This window comes from Sinohyriopsis cumingii, chromosome 19 (genome assembly GCF_028554795.1).
Source record: "Sinohyriopsis cumingii isolate HCF-2022 chromosome 19, ASM2855479v2, whole genome shotgun sequence".
Taxonomy (NCBI): domain Eukaryota; kingdom Metazoa; phylum Mollusca; class Bivalvia; order Unionida; family Unionidae; genus Sinohyriopsis; species Sinohyriopsis cumingii.
Genome location: NC_142979.1, coordinates 11,510,141 through 11,525,263, shown reverse-complemented (window position 1 = coordinate 11,525,263; position 15,123 = coordinate 11,510,141). Strand labels below are relative to the sequence as shown.

The 15,123-nt window shown below is 35.2% G+C and overlaps 1 protein-coding gene across 1 annotated transcript; it reads left to right on the top strand.

The window, feature by feature from the left end:
- The first annotated feature begins 3,965 nt into the window (after nucleotides 1-3,965).
- On the top strand, nucleotides 3,966-14,312 carry LOC149775132 (uncharacterized). The gene is made up of 5 exons (XM_089943380.1): nucleotides 3,966-4,350; nucleotides 7,935-8,062; nucleotides 9,185-9,300; nucleotides 13,592-13,752; nucleotides 14,116-14,312. Exons 1-5 carry the CDS (start codon nucleotides 4,072-4,074, stop codon nucleotides 14,230-14,232), a joined length of 801 nt encoding a protein of 266 aa, XP_089799506.1. The 5' UTR covers nucleotides 3,966-4,071; the 3' UTR covers nucleotides 14,233-14,312.
- The last annotated feature ends 811 nt before the right edge of the window (nucleotides 14,313-15,123 follow it).

Genomic DNA, 15,123 nt, shown 5'->3' with positions numbered 1-15,123 from the left:
AATATAAAAATGTCCAAATGGTCGCCCGCGCCGCTCCCTTTCTTCCTGTATTATCGTATCTAAATACGGGCGAAAAGCCATGAAAATACGAGCGTTGGGGATTTTCGCTTGTGTCATACGACTATGTCTCTGGACCTATGAATGATGGTAAAGTTTATTCAAACCGTTCAAAGAGAGAGAGAGAGAGAGAATTTTGTAGTCTTTAGAAATGTTAATTAAAGCAGAATAATGATTTAGATGAAATGTCAATATATTAAAATATTTTAATTACCTCTTGTTGGTTCGTAATTTCGCTTAGTTTCTATTCCACGCTAATTTCCATACGTCAGTACATGAATGCCTGACAGTTCAGGTTCAGTGTACAAGTTAACCTTGTTTGTAGTGCACTACTTTCTTCATAAAAAACATATTTCATGTTTAAATCACGAGTGTGTCTTATATTGATTTAATAAACGTGAATAACAATAGAAACCCCAAAAGAAAACAATGAACTTATCAATTTGCATATTTGATTGTGAACAAAAACAACAAAAATCGTAGAACTACATTTTGTAGCGGACACACTCGCAGGGATGTGAGAAGTTCATTCACGGGTCAATACACAGTTGCCCTGAGCATATCGTAACTGCATTCAAAGTGCAAATATGTGTATTTGTATGTGATATAAATAAAATACATGTATAGTATTTACGCTGTGGCAATTCAAACAAGATGCAGCATAATAGACTTTGCGTAATAAAAATAAAGATCTGTTTTGACCCAAGAATGTTTAAAGAATTTTAAATGCTATATGCTACTATTTGACAAGGAAAAGTATCGTTTTGAAAGTTATCTATTATATAAATATGTATTCATCATTCCTCTTTTAATGACAGAGCACACACACACACACACACACACACACACACATATATATTCAAGCATATGCCTGGTAAGCATTCCCCAAAAACGTTGTAACAAGTTAAGCACTCTTTAAGGCAGCATTTAACAAGGTCACGTGATCCATTTGTGGGAACCGTCACAGATCTGAGCAATATCATTTTTCCAATGGACACATATGAATACTTACAAAAATTTAACACAGATGAAGGCAAGTCATTACGTATAAATGCAGCATAATCAAATAGTGTAAAGTTCAATAAATACATACAGACAGGTAGGCAAATATACGCAAAGAGTCAAAAAGACTACTTATATATATATATATATATATATATATATATATATATATATATATATATATATATATATATATATACACATATACATATACATATATATATATATATATATATATATATATATATATATATATATATATATATATATATATATATATATATATATATATATATATATATTCCTCTAGAACTATATTTTTCGAATGCATGTCTTGTTAAATAAACTAAAATAGCCTCTAGTCTGATTTCTAATGAAATGTTTTCTGTGAAGATTGGTCTCATTTTTTGCTGTTTGAATGGACACAAATTGATGTCAAGGTTAAGGGAATAATAGATTTAGATGAATTCGATAATCATTCGTGACCACGTGATGCGATTCATGGCCTATATTGGTCTAAAATAGGCGTTCTAACTGTGTGTTTGCAATTAGGCATTATAATGTTGATTAACCAAACTGTGCGTTCAAGTTTCATCTTTACAAGATCGTAGATTTAGTCATTGGCATATTTTGATCTTTTAGAGAGTTTCGATCCTCGAATTTCTTACAACCTAACAACTTTCAAACGCTTTAGGCTTTAGACATTTTTTTGTTTTAAATTTAATCAAATTATCTTAAAAGTTCCTTCTTAAAACGGTTGAAAATGATTTCAAGATTAGCATGCTGTGTTCAGTAATGAGTCATTCATGATCGACGTATAATGGGCTTACACATACAATACTGTGGTAACACCGTTTTTGAAATAATAATAATAAAATACTATGAAGATTCATTTATAATATGTTCGATCAATGCGATTATGAGACAATATTACAAATATACCCTTCCTCGACCTAAAATACACCCATGAATTGTGACTATTTAAAAAATAACATTTTTAATAATTCCATCCAAATTTACAGTGAATTTGGAATTGAACAAGCTATTGGATACATTGCTAGATTAAACACGATTTGGACATATTTAGCTAGTTACTGCCCGTAAGTTACTATGCAAACTCGGCGGATGCAATCAGTTAACATATAAGCTAGGGAGCACGAACTGAATATATTAATGACACACGGATTGATTATTAAGTTACCTGTCGATGCAGATACAGATCAAGGTATTCTGCTGTCAACTTTATATCAATGACAGTAAAAAGAATGAGAGCAATCTCCCAAACACTGAGTGAAATGCAAAGTGCATCCTGGTAGTTCCAACTTTGAATCCATTACTTTTTTATTTATGTATTTATTTTATTCACTTTGTTTGGATGTTTCATTATATGGTAGTGTAATCGAACTTTGTTGTACTGTATTATCTCTCAAGTTATAAGGTTTTGTTTGGTCCAAGCATTATGCTTTTAGAAATACAAATTTTGTTGAGATACTTGTCTCCTATTACCACATGACCTGGACGGATCAACTTCTTGTCACATGAACCAAATCTTGATGGTTTCCGTTTTGTTTCTTGTTTTAGTCGGTGTCGTGAATAAAAGTACGGAAACTCGAATTTAGGAAGATATGCAAAATTGATGCTGGCTATTGACATAAGGAAACAGGCAGGGCCGACAAGGGGGGGGGGGGCAACCGAGGATATATCAACGAGGCCCGGGCCCGTAAGGGACCAGGGCCGAACAACACTTTTAATTTTATCTAATTTTGTTTGAATAAAAACTAGGAGAGGCCCGGGTGTTTCTTACCCCAGGTCCCGTGATCGCTTTCTACGGCCCTGGAAACAGGATGTCGCCTATCACAGAATTTCAAGAGCAATTCGTACATGTCAATGTTCTCCTGAGTAAATTACAAGATAAACAAAGTTTTATATATATATATATATATATATATATATATATATATATATATATATATATATATATATATATATATATATATATATATAATGTGTATATGCTTCTGTTAGGCCTTTTTTTAAAAACTTTTTATTTTAATAAGTTCGTTTTGTCTAAGCAATCTTTACAAAACCCAACTTTAAGAGAACACTGACTATTGTTAAGTACAGGTTGGTTTCTTCTGCTCCATTTCGAAACGTTTCGTGTAGTCTATTTTGACAACGAATTTTATCTGCGAGAAAATAATAAAAAGGTGTGAAGTTTTATTTCAGATCAGTTCAATATATCAATTAAAACAGCGCTTTCCAAATTTTTTACATTCGCGTATCCCTTTTGGTACATCGGTCTTATCGGTGTAACTCTTCTGCCAGTGCCGTATTGGTTTTTGTTTCTTAGTGCGAATTTTAGTGATTTATTTTCTGTCACGTACACCTTGAAACCCTTTCGCGCACAATCGGTGAAACGCGTAAAACACTTTGGAAAACACTGCCTCATAATGTTTGTTAACTTTGAAAGAAAAAAAAAAACAGGAGGCTTTTTTTTGGAAACATAGCCTAAATGATTATTCACTGACAGTGGGAGAAAACACAACCTTAACACGAGATTCAATTTTTGCATAAGGTTATTTAATAAACAGGTGCATATCTTGCATTAAAATTTGTAAATACTAGTTATCGATAATATTATAATACTTGCATGAAATTGTGTATCTGAATTAATCAGGAAGGTAAAAAATATCATGATAGCAACATTAGGTGACACAAATTGTGTCACCCTAATGCTACTGTCGACATAATGGTACATAGTGACGATGACTGTCGACGTAATTACGGTTGCGTTGTAACACACACACACACACACACTTTTGATGATATACATGAATTTGCTGATAGATTACTCCGACAGAGATAAGTCATGTGAGGCGATTGTCACGTGATCTTTGTTACAGATACTCAACCCAGGCGCGTGCTGATTAATGACAGTAGAGACAAGCCTATAAAATTTCACTGTGTAGTATTTAAAGAACTTGAGTAGAAGTAATTTCAGAAACGTTGAAGATGGCAGCTTATTTTGGCCTTTCCCTGTTCTTGGCTCTACTGTCTCTATCCCAGGGTCAGGTCCCGATTCCTTTACGACCCCTTGGCTTCCCTTATAATTTGGTCAGCCCATTGGCAAAGATTTACCTGGACGTTTACCTGGGCCCTTTATGCCCGGACAGTCAAGCAGCATTCCCTACATTAATCCAAGTGGCAGAACACTACGGCCCTGACAATCTGCGACTGAACGCACATTTATTCCCACTTCCTTACCACAGACACGCATTCGATGCCGCTAAGGTAAGCATTTTCGTTTACTTTTTATTGGCATTGCGATAGGAAGCTTTATGCTAAATCAGTAAATAAGTGTGCTATAAACATGTCTGAAATTATATATCAGTTAATAAGTTTGGTATAAATGTATCTGAAATTATATATCAGTTAATAAGTTTGGTATAAACGTATCTGAACATCTATATAGGAATCAAAACATTACATTAAATCAGTTAATAAGTTTGATATAAAACGTGTCTGAAATTATATACCGGAACCAAAAGCCTTATACGGAGTCAAATTTTGACGCTAAATTACTTAATACGAATAGCATATTATCTGGTCATAACATTTATATATAAATCAATAAATTTTGTCTCATTGAATTTTCAGTGAGTTGGGAATCTACAAAGAAATTGTCTTCTATAATAAATATTTTTTTTAAGATATTCGCTGCAACGAAAGATGGGAAAACAAAAGGACTATTTAGGAATGTCATTGAGGAAATATAAGGACTACCTGAGGGATACTTACTAATTACTGCACAGCATCTCTGATCCGCTTGATGATAACCTAGGCAAGGATCATACTGGATATTGGATAGTTGAGTTATGCCATGCTAACTGTTACAGTCGTCGAGTGCTCCTTCCTTGGTAATCTTGACGATAACTCCTTTGGTCCAGTCCCTGGGTACTTGTTGTTCTTCACAAATTTCTGTAAACAATGGCTGGAGAATGGAGGCTGCGAGTTCTGGATCTGTTTCGAACGTTTCAGCATTCAGGTTATTATGTCCTGGAGCCCTGCCGTTTTTGAGAGATCTAATGGCTAAAATGATTTATTCCTTTTGTGGTGGAGCAACGTTAGTGTCAAGATCTTCCTCATTTTCCTGGATGTATGTTTTTTCTTCAGGTGGTGGTCAGTTCAGAACGTCACCGAAATGCTCTGTTCAGCATGCTGCTTGCTCTTTATCGGTTGTCAGCAATTATTCTTGTTTATCCTTGATCGGGACACTTGTCCAGCCACTGTGTTTGCCATCAAAGAACATGGTGATTTTTTAAATACATTTCCTTGTTTTCGATGACATATTGCATTTTCAGATTGCGTTACAAGGTCTTCCATGAAAGTTCGTTTGTCTACTCTTACTAGCCTCTTCACAATCAGGTCTGCCTCTCTGTATCACTGTTTGAATCTTTATTGAAGTCTGGCTGATTTGGTATCTGCCAGACTCTTCTTTATGTGACGTCTCTCGTCATTGACTTTCCATGTGTCAGGTTTGATCCTATCCTTGCTCTTTTTCCTATCTTTAAAACCCAGACATACTTTGCTGCTCCTTTTGAAGATTGATGCAATCTGTTCCCGTGCTGAGTTGATTCGGTATTACCGGAAGATGCATCTTCTGCTAATTCTTGTAGAGCATGGAATCTATTTATCACTTCATTGGTGAAGGCAGTCTTCACAGTGACATCTTGTAGTTTCACAATATCGAAACATCTTTGTACGGATGCCTTGATGCCTTTCCTTCTCCACTTAAACATCACATGTGCTGTCACGAGGTGGTACCTGACGGATGTCAGTGGGAAAATATACAGACTACCTGGGAATGTCAGTGGAAAACTATACGGACAACCCGAATGCTAATATTATTTTAGTGCATATTTCACTAATTCAAGAGGTGTTGTTAAAATATTGAATACTAGTTTCCAGTTCACTTTCCACTGGATAAAATGCATAATACGCACAATAAGCTTGTCATGGACGTAAATAAATACTAGAAACTACCAAATCTGGAGGGCAAAATACACTTCTAAGATATTAGGAAGAAAATGACAGATGGAGTCAGGACAAGAGCAAACTCTTTATGGATTGAAGAAGGAGAGAATGTGACCAAATACTTCTGTAATTTAACTTAACTAAACGTTGCCACCTCTTGTAAAAAGGAAGGATTCTTTAACAGTTAGAAAGACAGTTTGGAAAACGTTTGTTGTTGATGATACCGATCTTGAAATGCCACTTAATTATCAGGCCATTCCTAGACTGAATTCTGACTACTTCTTGTGGCTTATTTCGTAAAAAATATTTGACACCGTTGTAAAACCATTAATTTTCAAAGTTATTTTTTTTAAACTTAGAAGAAAAAATGGATATTCGTTGGTTTGTTTTTATTACATATTTTGGTACTGGAATCATAAAATCTGGTACATCCATTAATGATCAAGTCTCTAATGTGTTTCGTATCAAAATATGGCGTTGACTGGGAGATCCATGTGTGCAGATTAGATCTTACACGATAAGCAAACATACAAAAATTATGCAAAAATAACCTAGGTTACATTTCAATATGCTGATGACGAATCACCTGATATTTCCAAGAAATCTGTAAAGTTCGCTTTATAAAATATTCCAATCTATTTTGTCTTAGCATAAATATTGAAAACAAATATTTGTATTTTGGATCGAAAGTAGAACAGGTAGCAATGTGAAATATTGTCTAATATATAAACGTATCGGGGGTTGCGATGAGTTATTTTGTTTTTGGCGTTAAGTTCTCAGCTAAGTTAGCTCATCATATACAACTCTTATTATCACCAAAATGTATTGAAATCAAGGACCTGCTAATTCAATGGAACAAAAGGCTTTTATCTCCTTTCGAAAGAAAACAGTGATAAAAAAGTTATCTTCAAGATGACTCATCTTTTATAGTCTTCACCAAATTCATTTAAAAGCACGTACTTAATGAAACAAATGCACTCTTTGTTTCTAAAGCAATGGGTCAAATGCGAAATCCCTCTGCGAAATATTATTTTGATTGGGAATTAAATATGAATAATATATTAAAATGTATGAATACATTGAAACTTGCATGTTGTCTGCTGGATCTAAATGTAAAGTCTGTTATAATTATCAGTATTGCATATTGGTCATATTTCTTTTTAACTGTGATGTATACATTTTACTTGCAGGGGGCGGGTGGGTAAGTAACGAGAGATCAATTATTTTGAGTATGATTTATATTGCAAACTACGGCCAACTCAAAGGAATTTCAGTACAAATTGTAGCCTTCATTGTGGACAATTTTCTGCAAGAAGTATTACGGATATGATGTGTATTAGCTTCTCTTTTGCAAGGATTTCTCATTGATGCAAAAAGCTAATGTGTAAATGAAATTCCGCGTACGATATCGTCTGCTAAAATCATACTTAAATTGCAATTTAAATTAATTTACCTCCCCAGAACAGGGAGGTGGCATGAACTTAGGACGTTTTGGGTGGGAGTAACGCGAGGATGGGTGTGGTTGGGTCCATAGCTGTTAGCAGCTTCATGATAATGCTACTTTCTGCAGACTTATACATTTAATATTTGTCGGAAACAACTGAGCTTTCGTAATTAATCCTATTAATTTTCTTTGTAACCGAGTTTTACCATCGGCATAAAACGTAGAAAAATTCATTTCATATAATGTTACTTTTTAAGAATGTTTGCTATATTTACAATGTAAATAGTCGCAGCTTTGTAAGGAAACAATAAAATCTTCACGAGGCAAATGTAGGTAGCAGCGTACCATGAAAAGATATAATTTATACAAGTATTAAGATCGCTTATTCTAATTTCAGGGGGCCTATGCCGTCGACATTCTGACTCAAAAAAACATGACATGGAACTGGATGAAGACAGTATATAACAACCTAGACAAACTCAGCAATGACGCTACTTACAAAATGACACAAGAACAAATAGAGGGGTATGACATTTTCTAAATCTCACCCTTATCTGTCTGTCCGCTCTTCAACTATGCACTAGCCCAACACACACACACACACACACACACATACTCTCTCTCTCCGATCCAAATCACATCTGAGTTTTTGAAGCATGTACGCACGATGAGACTTACCCAGTGGGTACCTCTAAATTTCTTTGGAGGCCCTGGGATTTGGTTGGCACACAGTGGTTCATAAGACCTGATATTTCCAACGATTTCCAGGGGCAGGGGGTAGACCCAGACTGCCAGTCCTACGCTGCACGTGCACATTCATCCCTTGAACAATGTGTGCACTCCTCCATTCAAACAAGCAGCATAGTAAGTACTATCACAAAGCCGCTTTCTCCTTTTGCTTGTTGTTACCTGAAAATAGTTCGCCATTCTTAAGTTTTCTTAACCTTGGTCAAGCTGATTTCTAAAGATGAATCCATTTCTTTTCATTACATCGAAGGTTAACTACACAACAGTCAAAAGGGGAAACAACAACAACACAGCCAAACAACAATCAAGCTACGAAACAACATTGCGCCTAAAATATAATCAAACGGTGAACAACAACACAAATTAACAACAATCAAAAAGTGAAACAATGACACACATAAACAAATTCAAATAGTGAAGACGCATACTTTATGAAGAAGCAATTATCGTTTTCACTAATTGAAGGTTAATGTAATATATTAAACAAAAATTTGTCGGCAACATCTGGGATTCCAAAATTAAAGAAGCAGAACTGGACGATCTGTGTGGATATGAGTGGAAGGTAGCTTGGAGCTACAAACAACGCGCTTGTCACATTCATTTAAACTTGCTTTTGAGAGGGAATTTTGTTTTCTAATTGCAGTTTTCAAATTGATTTACACTGAGGTCGTAGTCGATGCAAAAGATTTTGTTCTCGAGATACTTGTCAGACTCGTTGTTATGATTCTGTACGAGAACATGTATAACGATTTACAAAATGTTATCAATAATTAAATAACAGATATACCAAGTGAAAACATAATCCTATGTTGGAATATGCACTTCCAAGCCGTCACGAAAGTCCTGCAAATACATCTATTTTTTTATTTTGCTTCTTGTATTTGATATTTATTTCATCAGCCTGTACGGTGACCTAGCCCAAGGACTGCGTTTGAATACCAAGGACTTTTTGAATTTGCTCACAGACCCCGCAACGGACGAGCTTACGCGTATTGGATGGAAATATGCGTGCACTAGTAAGCAATTACTACTAATACTACTACCTAACAACAACAACAACTACTACTACAGGCATATCGCAAAAAGCTTATACTTTCTTGTTTTGTAATTTTTTAGAATAAAAATGACGAATAAAAGCGACACTGCCATTAACATATACATGTTCGAAAGATGGAGTTACCAATGAATCCATTACTTTACCATACCAATGAAATGATTACTTCCAGGAAGTCAACACATTCATTTTACTCGTTCTTTATCCATAATCTTGTATTAGATTGTAAACTAATTTTTCTGTTTAGAGGGTGTTTATTTTATTTAGTTTACTATTTTTTAAAGTTTGGAAATAGTGGAGAAAAAAGTCACACATTGAAGTAAAATACTATTGATTTCTGATTGGTTCATTACACAGATGAAAATTTCAAAATATGAATTAATTAACATTTCTTTTACTCTGTATACTCTTTAAATAAACTCAAGACTCAGTATATACATTTAACCCTAGTTCATATGCTAATACATTTATATATTCAAGACTCAGTATATACATTTAACCTTAGTTCATATGCTAATACGTTTATATATTCAAGACTCAGTATATACATTTAACCCTAGTTCATATGCTAATACGTTTATATATTCAAGACTCAGTATATACATTTAACCCTAGTTCATATGCTAATACGTTTATATATTCAAGACTCAGTATATACATTTAACCCTAGTTCATATGCTAATACGTTTATATATCAGCCATCCTACAATTGTTTATTGAAATTCGTCTTATTCTATTTTTTCCTTAAAATGATCTTGATGTAAACACTCCATAAAAGTCGGTTTCACTCGATATCGAATGCAGTTACTTTTCTGACATTAAAGAAACTTTCTCATTTCGATATAGCTGGTGCATATGTGGAGACTATACATGAATTTTCTTTTTGGGTTGGGGGAGGGGGCGTATGTTTGAGAGACTATCTTACACTACCAGATTTGGGACATAATGGATATCAGCTGTGCACCACTGAACTTAATATAAAAATAAATCTGTCACATTAAAAACATTATAGAGAAATGCTCTCGTTTGAAGTGATAGAGATTAAGGAATCGTGTTTTGAAGGCCATACGTGTCTATCAGACTGATTCTGATTTATTATAATTATAGCAAATAGGCAGTCATAAGCATGTTGGATGCAATGATAAGTCGCACTTCCCATACATTTTATTTACAATAAGCAGTCATAAGCATGTTGGATGCAATGATAAGTCGCACTTCCCATACATTTTATTTACAACGTCACCCATGAGATAATTCTATTTGAAGACAATACAATTTTATTTGAAGAGTGATTTACTATGTTTTTTTTTTATCCCATTAGTTCGTGTAACTTCAGTAGCCATTGAAAGTCTGAAACAGTGCTTAGTTGTGTTGTGGGGGGAAACATTTCATGCCAGCATTTATCCACCCACGCGTCTGAACTTTCTGTCGAATAAAAAATAATGCGTTTTTACGATTTCAATGTTACATATAAAGTCTGACAAAAATCTCGAACTTTTTTACTTACTGGAAACAGTTCTAAGACCCTTACGATAAAATTATATGCTATCAGAATTCATGGACATGAATGCATGTCAAGTCTAAAGGTCATGAAGGACATTTTCATCTGTGCAATGAACCAATCAGAAATAAATAGTATTTTATTTCAATAGGTGACTTTTATTATTGAACTCTGCTCGACCCAACCCTCTCCCTCCTATGTCATTGACCTATACATTGCGGAAACAGCCCTGTTTTATATTTTTTTACAGATTTTCTTTTCCTATAGAGTACGTTCTTCCACTATTTTCAAACTTTAAAAAATGTTACTCTCAGCCAGTAGTGTGCTAATGTATGTTTTAGATTTTTGTGGCTATTGATTATTGGTTAACGCCTTATATACCCCATGACCTTATTTTATTTTTACCCGATCGCCACAAGCGGATGTATACGCTACGGAATAATACAGATATAACTGGAATGCTTGTATGAATGATTTTACGTTGTAAAATCTGATAGCGTAAGACGATTAAATTTTTGGGAATTACAAATTTTTAGAGTTTTGGAAATAAAATTACTACACCATTTGATCGCGTAAAGGATTTTGTAAAGCAAAGTCAGTCTGGCAAACTTATAAATATACGCGGGCAAAGAGTTATTCGATTTTTAATGTCTGTAAATCTGCTATCAGGTTTTGGCAGCTAATGCTCCGTTTCCGTGTCTGTGCTCAGAGTCGCCGGTGGTTTCTATTTCTGCTATCTCGAACTCTACCTTGACAATTATTTTATCCTCGATAGCCATCAAGTAAAATGTTTATTAATTGTACTGAGACTGCTTTGTGCTGCCGCGAGAAGTTCTGAATCAACACGTTTTCGTGAATGCAGCTGTAATACCGGTTACTATCGATATAGCATCGACAAAAATTCCGATTGGTGTGTCTATAACAGTTGCTGTGTTTGCTATGCCCGCCGCACACAGACAAGGTTCGTTACCGCAGTGATTGAACAAATTTCAGCAACAAGACTGACATGCTTGTATTTCATGAGCATCGCGGTTTGCTTGGTGATCTCATGTCGCAGTTGTTGCTTCGCTTCGATTATTTTTCCACACCGGTAACTTTGAAGGTCCATCATAGTTTTCCTATTAGTAATGTAATCGCTCAGTATAATTGCTCGTCAGGAAGACCTTGACAGGTGCAACACACACAAGCACTTTTAAGCAATTACCTTTTGTTACTGGTGTCATAAAATCTGCCTGAGGAATATTTAAATTTCAGGCGATTGTGCGTTTCGGAGGCCTAGCACCACGTTCATATAAAACCATACTGATTACGCCATTGAATAATATCTGAAACTACTGTTCTCGTCTTTGCCCGAAAACTGATACACGGACAAGCGCGTCCTTGTTTAATAACAATCGCAATCAATACTAAATAAATGATAGCGACTCCGAACCATTCATATTGCTCAGCAACAACAATCTGGGTCCACTTAGGGGAAGTTTTGTTTTGTACATGATAGGATAGCACAAGCGATGCTTTTGCTCCAAGCGAATACATTTACAGAGATACCCGGGTTACATTTATCAAAAGTTTTCAGTGTGGTCTTTGTAGCCTGTACTGAAAATTATATATTGCCGAAAGTAACTTCACCTAAGTAATGCCGGTAATTCCGCTGCTGGTGTGGTTGTCACTGGCGGAATATTGAGCAGAAAAGATCGCCCATTCAAAACGTCGACTGTCGTCGTTTTTCACATTTATAACTGACCGCCTCGGAACGTGCTCTGGTGTTGGTAAATAACTAGATCCGCGAAGAGGTTGTGACCTGGAAATACGTACTTAAACTAGTAAGTATTTGTCAAGAGTCCATACTGAACCTGCGTCAGTCCACTTGTCCAACGTCTCGAGAATCCATTCAAAGTCTTTGTCGATTTCATATTTATGGCCATGGTGTCTTTGCGGTTATGATTATAAGTGGATCACCAGGAAATTACGGTGTGGCTAATGTAAACACATTGTTGTTTGATGACTTGCTATTAAGCGGCATAGTAACATTCAGATAAAGAATACTATCTGCTTGAAATCTTGAAGTACTAGAGAGCTGTAACACCGATATCATTCCAGGAGTCATACTTGATAGAAGTTGTCTAGCGTCTATGCCTAGTTTGTATGCATGTGGGATGATTGCCATGGAGTTTTGCAAATCACCACTGCGTTTGTGAAACTTAAACTATGTCTATGTTTTTGTGGCAGCCTCATCAGCAATTGTATATGTAATACAGCGATGGCAGTTTTGTTCATGAACATACGCAGCAGCCTTGGAGGCGATAGCAGCCGCATTTCGACGACAGTCTCCTTCATCCTCGACTATGCATGCAATTTAAATTCTTGGGAATCGTGGATGAATTTTGATATTTGATCGTGCTCCAGTTTCACGAAACTGACTTACAGTCTGACACGGTTCGGCTATGATTCCTAATATAGTTAGTACGTCAGTTATTTTGTGTGTGCATCTTTTGCTATTTGTATAGTACATTCACGCGAAAATTGTTTTAGTTGTTGTACTGTTGTCGTTGCATTTAAAACCGACTTTGGTTGATCCAGTTAAAATTGTTGCACAACCAATTGTGTGACTATCGGGTAAAAATATTTAGAAAAAAACCCACCTAGTATGGAAGGCGTTAATTCATTGCAATACCAAAAATCGAAGACATACATTATCAAGCTACTTAGCCAGACTCTTTAAGATGATGAATTGTTATTAAAATTGTTACAGGGGGTGTTGCCTACACACCAGCATTCATGGTCAACGATATCATTGTTGGTGCCGATGATAGCTGGACTCTTGCTGATTGGCAGCAGTTGATAGACCCACTTCTAAAAGGTGGACAAAAACATTCGAGAATACATTTTAACGAAATCCCGACACATTTCAAGGTAATATGATCTCTTCAATTGTGAGCATTTTTGTCCCCACTCGCAAACTGAGTTTTTCCTTACATATTTGTCTTGTCTTAAAGTATTATATATTTCTCTCAATATACGTTACTCAGTTTCTTTATGCCTGTTTCTGTTTTTCAGCTTGACAAGGCCTCTCTGTCCGCTTTCATGTACTTCTGTCTCATTTCCGTATCCAAATTTATGTCTGGTAGGATGTCTTGACCTATCAGCGTATGGGATGTTATGCAATATGTTGTAGCAATTTTTTTAAAAAAATTTATTATGTGAAGCAGTCATAAAAGAAAATATGAGCTCCACAAACAGAATATTCAGCTTCTTTTGTATCGTTTTTTATTTTAGACACCAAACAACAAGACGTGCCCTGTAGATACAAAAACGTGCGAATACTTGCCAGGAAAAATAGAATGCTGTACAAAAGGAGAAAACTGTATTCCAAACGTCGGCTGCCGATGTTAACATTAGCTGAGTTGTGCGGGAAATGGGGAGAAGGAGAACTAAAATCATTTACCAGTCTGAATAAATTAAGATCTACAGTATAGCGGCGTTTTGTTCGTGTTCTAGTGACTTTTTAATATCGGTTCATTTAGTTTCAGTAGCCTATCAGATTAAGTCTGGCATTTCATGTTAGGGAGAGTTATCGTTTGTAAATATGATGTTTCGAATGTTGTTTCTCACTTCCAGCAGTTTGAAAGTTGTAACCTTCCATGGTATCGGTGCCTGTCAGATCTACTGATCTATCAACTGACCTATCGTTTAAAGTCCTTCTGCTTATTGGCATCATACCATTACGTTTTCATAATGTTAATAGTATGAACAGAATATTTCGCCGAAAAATAGCATTAGTTATGTAGTACGCGAATTAGCAAGTGCCAAACGGTAAATGACTGACGAGGTGTTCGTACCCATCAACAATGATTAAGTCAAACATGTATTACTGGGTTAATTAAACATATGGTTGAAATCAGTCAACGGCCGCCTGCTATTACCAAGATGAAGTACATATGGACATTAGTAGGGTTACGACTCTGTGGTCATAAAATAAGTAACAGAATGAAACAAAACCGACAAGTTTTGTAAAACTTAATAAATAATTTAATTATCAAAGTTATTAATGCAAATGCGAAATGAATAGTATTATGATGTGAATCCCAAATAATCATGAAAAGCACTATTAAACTCCAAATGAACTAAAAGTTACGTATACATTTCAGAACCATGATGTTGTCAAAATAGCGTTGTCCAGAACTCCTTTGAATAATTCTCATTAGTTCCAAAATAATATTATAGTCCAATGAGCATTTTCTATTTCCACTGAACAGTCCATACAATTGTTTTTCATCTCAAATA

Bases quoted from the DNA above. Each gene is read 5' to 3' on its own strand.
- LOC149775132 (XM_089943380.1), top strand. From the start codon at position 4,072: ATGGCAGCTTATTTTGGCCTTTCCCTGTTCTTGGCTCTACTGTCTCTA. The intron at 4,351-7,934 runs GTAAGCATTTTC...TTCTAATTTCAG, and splicing joins ACGCATTCGATGCCGCTAAG to GGGGCCTATGCCGTCGACAT. The intron at 9,301-13,591 runs GTAAGCAATTAC...AAATTGTTACAG, and splicing joins ATGGAAATATGCGTGCACTA to GGGGTGTTGCCTACACACCA.